This window comes from Orbicella franksi, chromosome 1 (assembly GCF_964199315.1).
Source record: "Orbicella franksi chromosome 1, jaOrbFran1.1, whole genome shotgun sequence".
Taxonomy (NCBI): Eukaryota; Metazoa; Cnidaria; class Anthozoa; order Scleractinia; family Merulinidae; genus Orbicella; species Orbicella franksi.
Genome location: NC_138145.1, coordinates 34,879,648 through 34,892,449, shown reverse-complemented (window position 1 = coordinate 34,892,449; position 12,802 = coordinate 34,879,648). Strand labels below are relative to the sequence as shown.

The following is a 12,802-nucleotide window of genomic DNA, read 5'->3' as shown; positions in this document are numbered from 1 at the left end:
AAAGAATAAAAAGACACAGTTGACATTGACGAAATAGTTGTTTCCATTGGCCCTGAAAAGCCCCATTGGAGAAGTGTAAGATATTTATTTACTTATTTATTTCATTTTTATTTATTTCTCTAACTTTTTTGTTTGAGTTTCAAAACCCTGCCAGGGCCTGAAGGGCCTCTTCACGAAACCAAAACACACAGCATCCTTCATCTCATTTTTACTCATCACATCTTCTCTTATCTTATGATAACGATTTTAATTTTTCTTTTTTCTTTTACTTGGGCATGTAACTATGAAAGCAATGACAATGAAACTGAGACAGTGTATTTTTTGTGCCTCCAGCTTTACATTCAACAACTTTACTTCAAAATTCAGATAATAGTCTTTGGTAGATCGCAATTAGCAAAGCTATTAACAGCAAGTTACTTAACCTAGGGACGAGATCTATACTATTAAGGTCAAAGAAAAGTAAATAAGGGGTGCATAAAAAAACCTCATGCAATGATTTCAAACAGTACAAAGGACTGATGTGATACGCACCACACACCACACACTGCACACATTTCTCTCAGTACATAACCTTTTCTTTTGTAACCTAGCGTGTCCGCACCATGCAAGAGGTGATAAAATTGTCACGTGTTGAGTACAAAGAACCAACAAATACCAGCATTTCTCTTTTTACTTCGTTTCATTGTTGATAAAAAAAGACATTTAAAAGACGGAGAGATTTCATGGTGTGAATTTAATCTTTCAGCTTTTTGAGAATAGTTTTTCTCTATGATGAGATGGATCCCACAGTGGCATGGTTTCTTTTGGAATAGTACTTATGTCTTTTCCCAAGGTAGGGCAATGTGTGACCCCAGCCAAACGAGTCCACTGAATGAAAACACCCGTAAATTTGCCTCAAATGCTCCGAAAACTATCGTCAATGATGTATGTGAAATTTCGAAGCGATCAGAGTGTTTAGAGGGAATTTACATAATTCTTCGTATCTTTTAGGCTTAAGAATGTAACCCATGCAAATCCTCATACTTCGATTGTTGCAAAACCTGAGAACTGCTAATTTTCAGCATTATTATACAATGTCTGACAACAAGCTGGTAAAAACAATCATGGATGCTGCCACTCTGACTGGCTTATCTGCCAGCATCAAATGTGGGTTGGAAAAAAGGTGGTTCTTCCAACAAGTTAAAAAAATAAGCATATTGCTACATGTGCAAATGGCTAGCATCGGGATGATAATCAGAGGTGCCATCATTAACACCGTTGCTTTCACTGGTAGCAACTATCTTGCTAGCTATTTGTCCGGCAACAGAAAGGCTGCATTCGAAGAGAAAAAGCAGCATGACAAAGCCATTGAAGCATATAATGCACTTACGCCAAATACACGCGTGACTGCACCAAGCTTCTTGGTTGGATAGTAGTATACGGGGAGGCAAACAAATACCATTTCGCAGAGGGAGCCTCATTTCACCTTATCGCAGCCCCCACCACCAAGTCCGGCCCTCACAGGCTCGGGCCGGTTGAACCTGGGGGCTGCAAACAGTGAAATTCGGCTCCCTCTTTGAAATAGTATTTGTTTGCCTCCCTGTACACTACTCAGAACAGTGGCACCCCGCGCAGCACCACGCGGGGTGGCCGCGGCCACAACAAAGGAGTGCGCCATATTAGAAACGCGCGAGCCCGGGGTGTTATACCACCAGAGCCGGGATGGAACGAGCGCTAAACAAGTGCAGGTGGCTGAAGCGGGGCCGGAAAGAAAGCTGCGGAAAGCGCTGTTACGGGGCGTATTGTGGCCAGCACAACTACCAGCTGAAGAAAGGAATGTGAGCGCCAGAGCCAAGCAGAGTATGCGGAGTCGGACTGCTGTGTGACTACCGTCTTTGCAAGCCCTGCGGTGGGGGCGCGCTAAAACAGCGTCTTTACCGCAAACAAGAAAAAGCAAAAAAACAGTTTCAACTTGTTTTGCTCGAGCTGCAAGAAAGAAACACACCAGTTAGAGAAATGTAACCGGTGCTATATTCCAAGGAACCATGTCTTCCAGCATTCAAGAAAGACTGGAAGAAGAACTCGCAAAAATAGACCCCGCGGTATTGCGTTATTTCGATGAGCTTCTTGCAGAAAGCCCGCCAGCGGTAAGAAAGGTTGTCCAGAACGTGCTAGATGAACCAATTTCACAAGAAACGAAGGCGCGTCTGCAAAAGCCGCTTCTTCCGAAGCCTTACGAGCCAAGAGCCCCTCCACACCAAAGAAAGCAAAGAGGAGTGCAAGCGCTTCTGAGGGAGTACGACCCCTTCCCTGCGCGGAGAGTTCAAACAGCCACAGATTACCAGAGAGAGATTCTGGATCTGTTCGATGACGCAGAGAAAGAAGGGGAAGAGACAACAGGCCGGCGTTTCATTCGATGGCACTTCATCAGAGGTCTGGGGAGAAACCTCACACCAGATTTTATGGCGAAGATACGCGAAAGAGTAAGCACATCGTTCTATCTTCGGCACGTTTTCGCGTACCAGTTGCGGAACATTGAGGATGGAACGGTTATGGTGTACTATTCGAATCCCAAGGGCTTGCAGTGGTATAACAAACTAGAAGACGCGGAAAAATGGCTTATCACCCGGGAAGAGCGTCTCGACAACGAAAGAGTTGAAAGGCCCAGCACGAAAAGGGCTTTTGAAGCCTTTTTCAACGTTGACGTGAAGGTTGTGCTCGACAGGCAGCCTTTGGTGGGAACCGGGCCTTTACCTGACTGGCTGCGCAACCTTGCCCATAGCCAGGCGATGGTGGCGTTGGACACGTACAACGACAACCTGTGCCTATGGCGGAGCATCGGAGTGCACCGAGGGGCGCGCACAGATCGTTGCACAAAAGAAGCCCGAAGTATCACCCAGAGTTTCTTCAAACTCAAGGTTATTCCACCGAACTTCAGAAAAACGTCTCTGGACGAGCTCGACAAGGTGGAAGCCTATCTGAATGAGGGCTCGCCCGTCGCATCTTGGCTTGGAATTCGTGTCTATGAGCCTGAGCGTTTCGTTGGCGGTGAAGTGGTATGGCATCTCAGAACAAACCCGAACCCCAAACTCAAAAACATTTTGACGATAGGTGTCTACGAAGGACACGCTTTCTTGATAAAAGACATCACAAAGCTTGCGAAAACTTATGCATGCACCCATTGCGGCCAGAGATTCACAAAAACCTGGAATCTGCACCGCCACCATGAAACCTGCAGCGCGGGAGAAACGGCAATCTTTTGCCCGGGGACAAAAGTTGAAGCGCCACAGACAGCTTTCGAGAAAGTGATGTACCCAAAAGGCTCCGAATCCAAACAAGCGATGCTGTGGCTGGAGCGGGAAGCGAAGAAACGGGGGATTCACATCCACCACGCGATGTGCGGGCACAGGGGCGAGAGATGGCTCCCTCGAGAAGGCGGGAAAATGAAGTCTTCTCCTGTCGACGGGTACCACCACGAAACGAGGACGGTATGGCAATACCACGGCTGCCCCTTCCACGGATGCCCAAAATGTTATCCAAACCGACAGGAGGTCATAACAAACGGTAAAACAGCCGAACAACTGTACCAAGCCACCGTGAACCGTACCGCATTTCTGCGTAAGATCGGTTACAAAGTTATCGAGGCCTGGTCTTGCGAAGTTGGGTTTCTTAAAGGGGAACTCCCGAGGAAGGAAACGAAAACTTACCCGCACGAGATCTTGTACGATTTCGAGGCGTATGGCGACAAAAATTATTGGAAAGAGCCGACAGGCGTGTTAACAATAGAAAGCGCGCATGTGCCGATCTCCGTGAGCGTCGGGGACTCTCTTGAAAAAAGAGAGCCCACCCACATCTGCGAAAGAAACCCCGTGGAGCTGGTCCGCAAGTTCCTGAAAGATCTGGAGAGACGCGAGAAAAATATCCAGGACCAGGTGAGAGTGGAGTTTGTGCCAAAAGACATGCACCTGCTGCCAAAAGAACAGCAGCAAAAACTTAATGAATGGTGCAACCAGGTCCCTGTCGTGGGCTTCAACTCAGGCTCGTACAACCTGAATCTGATCAAAAACCACTTCGTCAGCACTCTCGCCAAAGTAAACAAAAAAGTCAAAGTGGCCAAGAAGGAGAACAAAACCATGTTCCTGCTCACCTGGGGGGCCCGTTTTCTCGATATCATAAACTACCTTGACCCGGGGACGAGCTACGACAAATGGGTGAAAGCCTACGGATGCGGTTCCCCTACGAATGGTTCGACGCACCCGAAAAGCTCGATTACCCCGGGCTCCCTGAATACGAGGCATGGTGTTCTAAGCTGAAAGGCACCTACGTTCTCACCCGGGAAGAGTGGGAGGGGTGCCAGCGGCTGTTCAAAGAAAAGGGCATGCGCACCTTCAAAGACTGGCTGCGCTAGTACAACAATCATGATGTGGAGCTCGGCCTCAAGGTGCTCGAAAAGATGAAAAGCTTCTACACTCAGAGAAGAATCGACATTCTGAAAGACGCGATGAGCCTGCCAGGGGTGAATTTGCATTATTTGCTCCGGGGAGGGATCGAGCGCGGCGCAGACCTTTATTGCTTGGCAGAGAGGCTTACGCTGTGCTAAAAAGGGCGGTTGTTCGCGGACCGAGCCTGGTTTTCACAAGGTACCACGAAGCGGGCGTCACAGGGATAAGGTCGCATCAGTTCGAAAAACTGCGTCTTTGCAAAAAGATTCTCGGTTACAACGCCAGCACTCTATCTCTCGACCATGCTCAGAGAAATGCCTTCCGGGAAGGAGAAGGTCGTGCACTACAGTGATGACCGCCAAGCGGAAGCGGCCGAAGTTCTGATTCGCCGCTTGAAAGCCGGGGAGTGGTTCGGCTTCGCCGAAGTTGACATCAAGAGCGCTTGTGGCCAAAGTTTGAGGAGATGTGCCCCTTTTTCATCAACAAGCCGGTTCCCGCTGAAGCTCTGCCGGAACACATGAAAGAGTACTTGGCGAGAACGGGCAGAAAGCATGAAGATGGAAAAAAGCTTGTGGGGGCGCTGTCCGCAGAACGGCTGCTGGTGTACGCCCCTCTGGTGCGGTGGTACGTGAACCATGGGGCGGTTGTCACGAAGGTTTCCGGAACAATCGACTACGATGCGGGCAAGATCTTCACCTGGTTCGTGGAGCAGGTGACGGAGGGGCGCCGGACAGGAGATGTGGACAGAAGCAAGGCGCTGCTCGCCGAAATGTTCAAACTGCTCGGAAACAGCGCTTACGGGAAGCTGATCGAAGCGCTGGAGTGGCAAACGAACGTGATCTACACGAAAGATGAGAAGGTTGTTGACAGAGCGCTGCGGAACGTGTATTTCGAAGACCTCGACGAGATCGGGGAGGCCTATGAGCTGGAAAGCCGCAAGTCCCGGATCACGATCAGTCAGGCGTTCCACATCGGAATCGCCGTCTACCAGCTGGCGAAGCTGCGGATGCTGGAATTCTACTACGACTTTCTCGACAAGTACGTCGACAGAAGAGATTTCGAGCTGATGCAGATGGACACGGACAGCAACTACATGGCGATCTCGGGCGAGCGGCTCGAAGGCAGAATTCGATGCGGAAAAAAATCACTGGCTGGCTTGGGACAAGTGGAGCGGCCGGACCCCAGGTCTCTTCAAGCTTGAGTTCGAGGGCCTCCGGATGATCGCCCTTTTCTCGAAGTGTTATTACGCCGACGACGGAGAGGGTGGCGAAAAACAGAAGTTCAGCATAAAGGGGATGTAGAAAAGGCAGAACGAGGTGTCATGGCAGCAGTTCAAGGAAGCGTTGGAAGGCAGCAAGGACATGGCCACCAACCGGGGTTTCAGGATGCGGGACGGCCAGATCGTCACTTACAAGCAGGAGAAGCTGGGGCTGAGCGCTTATTACGACAAGCGCTGGGTGCTGCTAGACGGGATACACACCGAACCAAACGAATATCACATCTAGTTCATGTCAGCGGGACGAAGAGTAGTGTTCGGAGGAACAACCAGCAGCTCTTCGCGCACGAAGCTGCGCTTGGGCCCGTCGCGCAGATAGTAGAGAACGGGCTGATCCGGTTTGATGAAAGATCTCTCAACGTTATAAACTTTCAAAGACCAGAAAAAGGATAATAAATTTCTATCTTAAGGTGGCTGGGAGTTTAAATAATGTTTGAGGACTACATTGGAAATAACTGAATGATGAACATTCCAAAGGCTGCCATAATTGGAGGAAGTCATAACTAAATGACAAAGTGTGTCGTCCTGTTTTGCTTTAATTATATCACGCTTGCAGCTGTCCACAGTTCATGATAATTGAGACTACTAGTACTGTAAAAAAAGAGAAAATATTGAGAGCAAAATTTCGCAATTTTCCAGCAAGGTGGGAGATCCATTCTATGACAGGGTCCTCGTAGAAGAAAGCTTGGGATGTGTTATAAAACGTACAAGATTTATGGTCAGTAATGACTTTAATACTCCAAGAGTAACGGGGTGTTGGCCTCAAAAGCCCCTCCCCCTTCCCCCCGATCCCCCATCAGTCAAAGAAGACCTCAAAAAGTCCACTAGCCCCGTCTGAATAGGGCCAAGAGTATCTGCGAGCCTGTGACTTCAGTCGCCACAGGTTCATGGCCTTTTAAATGTTCTTTTAAACGTTATCATTTCATTAAAAAAATTATATTAAAGCTTAGTAAATCGGAGATTGTTGGCCAATTTTACACGTATTCATCAATAAATGAGCGTTTTCTATGCAAATTTGAATTATCTACCTTGCCACGCTAGGCATGATCTTCCTTGATTTCGTTTTTAGAAGATACAAATGATCAAAAGTCGAATTTTCTTGAAAAAATAATGACCTTTGACCCTACAACCTTTTTCCGCAAAAACTTGGACGGTCATTCCAAATGTGAGAGGATGGAAATAATTGAACTGCATCTAAAACTCGTTCTTGTTAAACGATCTTGCTAAAAACCGCCAATAATTCATCAAATATTTGTTATTTTCCGCTAAACATCACGTGATATGTCACGTGACCCGTCAGAAGTACCAAATCTTCCTCAAAATGCTAAGGACATTAAAACCTACCTGTGTGCTAAATTTGGTTCCATTGTCACTTGTGTCTTTGGACATATATCAAATATAAATTATTTTAACCAGTAAAGGTCTTTGATCCAGTCCTTAAACTGCTTGAGGAGGGAGATAAACTTGGCGAACTTGATAAGCTTAGTCAGCTGCTTTATCGTCCCACCCGAGCAAAAAAAAAAATGGTGGTGAAACCGAGGCTGGTGAAACCAGAGTGAAGACTAACCGATATCCTCTTTGCTCAACCTAGTCGTCTGATCTAATAACATTTTTACTTGGTTTCCAGTCACTAGAAGACCTTAAAAAGCCAAAAAGCCTGGTCTGGATAGGGTTAAAGAGAATCCGCGAACTTGTGGCTAAAGACGCCAAATTTTTATGACAATGTTTACATTCATTACGGCCTATTGGAAATTATCATGCTCAAGAGACATTGTCTCTTACCACACTATTGCTCTTATTTTTGCAGAAAACTTGTGTTCCAGTTTTTCTCCTGGATATGAAATGTGGTCAGGAATCCTTTAGGGATATAAGGCGAGATTGCTGTCATCATTTTGTTAGCGAACGGGAATTTGGGCGTGATGCCCAACGAGTTTGCCAAGCAGAAAGGTGTCTGATGAGTCCCTTGGCCGGGACGAAACGAGCTGCATTAATGTATTATCATAAATAACCCGTCAACTTTAAATGAAATGTTAGAAATTATTTAAGTGGGAGATGAACTTGGTGTACTCTTCAAGTTTCATCAGCTTCTTTATGGTTCCACTTACCGTTTGAAACCGAGGGCAGTGAAACCAGAGTGAAATTTAGTAGATATCCTCTTTGCTCAATCTCTCCGTCTGAATGAAATATTATTTCCACTTTGTCTCCAGTCACAAGAAGATTTTTACCGGTCTTGTTACCACAATACACACCAAGTACTTTGCCCATCCCGTCGTTGATTCTCAAAAAGTCTTTGCTACAAAGAAAAGTGAATGAGGTTTCGCACCAAACCACTAAAACTGAGTAACTTGTGATACTCGTAAGCAATCCAAAAATCAGATATATAATTAAAAACTACATACTACCATGGCTCCTGATACTACCTGGCAATAAGAATTTCCATGCTTTAGCGTGCATTATTGAATTATGATGCACGCGGGAAGAAGGATAAGAGTTGCTTGAGGGACAGCACAGCTAGGGCAACTACAATCGGCAACAAAATTGTTGACACATTTACCCTTTTAACCCCCTATTTCGTCACTGTGATCTCTTTTTGCCCTCCTAGCTTGTTCTTTCAACCCTCCTCAGCCCTAAACAGTGTTCTGTGGTAACTGCTGTGATCTTGAGCTACAAACAAGCAACATTGAATGGGGGAGCGAGGTCTTTTCCACAGTTTACTGTGCGTTAAAAAGAATCATGTTACTTGGTGCACTAAAAGTGTTATTGAAAGACAATGTGTCAACTAATTATGTCACCGATTGTAGCTTCTTGAGTGCTCTCCCAACAAAATGATGTGTTCGAGCACAAGAGGCATTGTCGTGACTAATTTTTGAACCAAAAACAGTTAAAAATGAAAGAAAATCATAACCTACAAATGCAGGGATGCAGTCGAAAATGACATCCCTTATTCCCTGGCTTGACAGGTAATATGAGTGGACATTTTACTCCAGTCGTTGCTCTCAAATACTACGCAACTCGAAAAATATCTGCGCGAATTATCTGTCGAGCCAGCAGAAAAGAGGTAACTATACATAATACAAAACGTGCAGCTGACTGTTTACAGAAAGTCATTATAGCACTAAGCCTTAAAGAAGGTATGCTTACATGCACAAAATTGTACCAAAGTTTGGACAGTCCACATATGCTTTTGTATAGACAATCGACTAAGTCTAAGTAGAGTGTCTTGATGGGGGAGTTGGATCTCAGTTATCAGTTTTCCGTTTTTGCCAAACAGAAAATTTTGCAGATCCCAGATCTAAGCAATAAGTTGAAAAAAGGGTCAATCCGATTCTCAGCTAACAGTTAAACCGATCTAGCTGCGACGAGGAAAATTTAGAGATCACACGTGAAAAGAACTATTCATACTTATTTACACATGCCTGTTTTTTTGCATTTTGGAGAATTGACAAAAATAGCAAAACTTAAAGTGGTACTATGACGGAAATCACATCTTTCCTATCGCATCCATTTTAAAACATAAACAAGTAGCCTGTGTGAGAAGAAAAATGCTGTTTACTATGTTCAAATATCTCTTTTCGTTCCAGAGATATTCAAGTTTATAATATATGCAAATTAACCCAGTGATGACGTCATACACTCAACCAAATTTTGATCAAATATGATAAAAAAAGATATCTCAGCCAATTTGTATCAGAAATGTTTGATTCTTTGCAGTAAGATTCTACTAAATGTGCCCCACAATATGAGCTTAACAGTTTGGTTACCATGGCAACATACTGGGTTCCAGACCTCCCCAATGTTAAAGGCATTTCTGGCCACCTTTGCCATTCCATTTTGATGTTTGCTAATGGTGCCTCATATGCTTGATCCAGCAAGCATATAAATATGTTGGCTCAAGTTTGTGGCCTCATTTAATGTTTTGCGAGCTGAAAATCACTAACATATTGAAATCAAGTGGGTGGGGACTGGAAAGAGTGAGTTGCCATGGCAACAGAATTTTATATAACCGTAGGTGTGTTTCCTGTAGAACTATTAGCCTACCAAGTTTCAATGGTCTGCGCTGCAAATTACCCAATATAGCTCTATTTATATACTTGATATAAAATTGGGTTGAGTGTATGACATCATCAGTCATCTCATTTGCATATTTTACACATTTTTCAAACTTAAATATCTCCGGAACTGATGCAGATATTTGCAAACGGTAAACGGCGTTTTTATTCTTTCATGGAATTCTATGTGATACAGCTAAAAAATCAAGGGGCGAAAATTTGATCATTGTACCACTTTAAGACTTGAAAACAAAACACCTGGTGAATTTTACACCCTCAGAGTTTAATACTCAACACTAAAATGGCGTCCATTAAAGCTGAATCACTTTTTTTCGTTTAGTTCTTCAAGGTCTCATCCACACCACGCCGGTGAAATTTGAAAGCGTAGCTGTATTTCTGTGGTTAGGCCTACCATTTACACTAATCCATCACGAAAACGGTACTTTTCCAAAACGCTCTTCAAACCAGAGGAATTTAACTAAAACGCCAGCTTCGCACTACATGAAAATGACAAGATTTCCTTTTTTGGCGATTTATTCAGAATACAGTCCAGTTATGAAAGCATAAGAAAGGGGTACCTTTTTTCAATTAAAAGTATACGAAAGGAGAACCTTTTCTGTCAAAATGGTATAAAAAACTCTAAGGGGTTGGACCTCGGGGCGGAGCCTCCCCGTATAAAACTTTGTAAAGAACCTCCACCCCTACCCCTCCCCCTTCCCTCCCCGAAGCGATCTTTACAACAACGAAATGGAATGACCAAATTTTGAAACAAAAACAGTTTAGAAATGGAAAAGATAACCTAGAAATACAGGGATGCATTCGCAAATTATTATTATACAACGGGTTGATCAAGCCCCTGCACATACAGTAGTGCTCAAGTTATGCAACAGTCGAAATTTAAGGATTTGGTTTGGAAAAATGGTTATATTCTTAAGCCTAAAAAAATACGAAGAAGTATGAATAAAGGTAACCTTACCTTGCTTCAGGTGTGTGTTTCCTTAGTTCCCTTGAGGTTTCCAGGTCGATTTATTGCAATTTAGGTGATTTTTAGAATATATATAGAGGACAAAGCAGTGAAGCTAAAACCTCCTAAATTGCAATAAAACAGCTTAGAAACCTCACGGGAACCAAGTCTGGAACAAATCATTAAATTTGGACTGTTGCATAACCTGAGTACTACTGTATGTACAGGGACGCTCATTTGGAATCTTGGGCCACCCCTGATTATACTATAATTTAGCACAGCCCCCGAGCAGGAGTAATATTTCATATGCCCCAACCCCTGGAGCAAATGTCCACCTTTTGTCCCGGGGGGGGGGGGGGTGAAGAGTACTGCAAATTAATGAACTTAGTGTTTATCAGATCAAGAGAAACATTTCTGGTCCCCCATTCAAGTAGACTTCTAAAATCTTATTACTAATAAACATAATTGGGACCATCGAAAAGGGACTTAGATTCACTAATAACAGAGTATTTACAAATAAAGCTCAAGAAAGCTGATAAGGCTATGTTCCAATTGGGCAAATGCATAGATCCAAAAAAATAGATAGAAATTCATCCGAACAGTAACGCCATCACATGACTCTACTCCACATTAGATAAATGTAGCTGATACACTCGATCATCACAGCTATATTACTTACAGGCAATGTTTACTTTCTTCCACATCAAAATCCTGAAAGTAAATGTTCATCGACCAGCCTTCTGGAATAGGATATGTGGATACATTGTCTGTATTCCTTGGGTAGCTGACAGGATATCCTTCACTGGTCAGAAAGCCGATCTCTGGGCCATATTCTGTTAATACAAAGACGGTTTTCGTATGTTTCTTCAACATAACAAGACGCACACTTTAACCAACATTTTAGGGGAATGGACAGTTATTAACAAAGGCCTAGCAAAAAAATCTCCCAGCTTAATTTAAACCAAACTTGATATGACTTGAAGGATGAGAATTCATGTTTACTTTATTCGATTGTAATATAATAAAGTTGAGTATAGAATAGGATAAAACTGTTCTCATGGATGTCTTCAGAGTTTGGATATCGAGCTTTAGATTTAGCAATTAACTACTTTTCCCATGTTTAGCCTCGTCTAGACACATGAGGGGCCGAGAGAATTCCAGATAGTTACTCAAACCCAAGACGCAGGTCAAGGGTTTGCAAAACTGCTGAGAATTCTTTCAACTCCCTAAGTGTTTACGTGCGAATCTAAGACGTGATGAGAAACCGTGTTTACATACGCTCATTTAAACACGCCTATTGACCAATCAATGGGAGTGCGCATACTATCCCAGTTATTTTACAAAATCTCTTTTAGAAGTAATTATTTGGCCATTTCTACAAGTCATTGACTCCTGACTCCCAGCATTGTCCAGAGGGGGAGGGGGAGTAAATTGGATTCTGGTTTTTATGGAAAAATAACAGTGTCTCAAACGTTATGGTCAGGATTGAGGGCATTCAAGATATGTCCTTAAGTGCGATCACTGCATAAGATGTCAGTTAAATCATGAGATGCTATGGCCAACGAATAGTCAGAAAGAACTCTTTGATAACAATATGGACAGCATGAAGCTTCACTTTAAGTTATAGCTCCCAACCCGTCAGTTTTGGCAGTACAGGGGCTTAGCGCATTGGACCCAGAGGGCCATCACAGGGCGTTTTCCGGAAGTTTACCTGGGACTGACTCTCAAACATTGTACTTTATTTGACAAGAAAAGAGAGATTAGACAAGAAAAAACTCTTACTTGTGAAATTGACTTGGAGTTCTTTCATGTCATTTCCATACTGGTTGATGGCCTGGCAGGTGTAGTTTCCATCCTTGTCCAGATGGATGGTTGCAGTGTTTGTTGTATTCACCAGTACTGTAGAGTTCCGTATCAGTGCTGTGTATGTGGGAGGAGTTCCTCTGGCTGAACATGACAGCATGCCTCCTTGTATTGCTAACAGAGCAGCTGGGAATGTTACCGTTGGTGGAACTAATCGGTTAGAAATAAAAGCCTTTTACCCTTAATGTTTATTGACTGACCATGCTTGCTAACATTAATTTTAAACAAA

General features: G+C 43.8%; 1 protein-coding gene across 1 annotated transcript in view; it reads right to left on the bottom strand.

Annotated features, from left to right (window-relative positions):
* Positions 1-12,802, bottom strand: part of LOC145480784 (uncharacterized) — a 55,956-nt gene that overhangs the window by 25,094 nt on the left and 18,060 nt on the right. The window contains exons 8-10 of the mRNA XM_081459112.1: positions 12,493-12,723; positions 11,390-11,543; positions 7,803-7,990 (exon numbers count right to left, since the gene is read on the bottom strand). Of these exons, the coding sequence (XP_081315238.1) occupies positions 7,803-7,990; positions 11,390-11,543; positions 12,493-12,723 (573 nt within the window). The remainder of the gene's footprint in view (positions 1-7,802; positions 7,991-11,389; positions 11,544-12,492; positions 12,724-12,802) is intronic.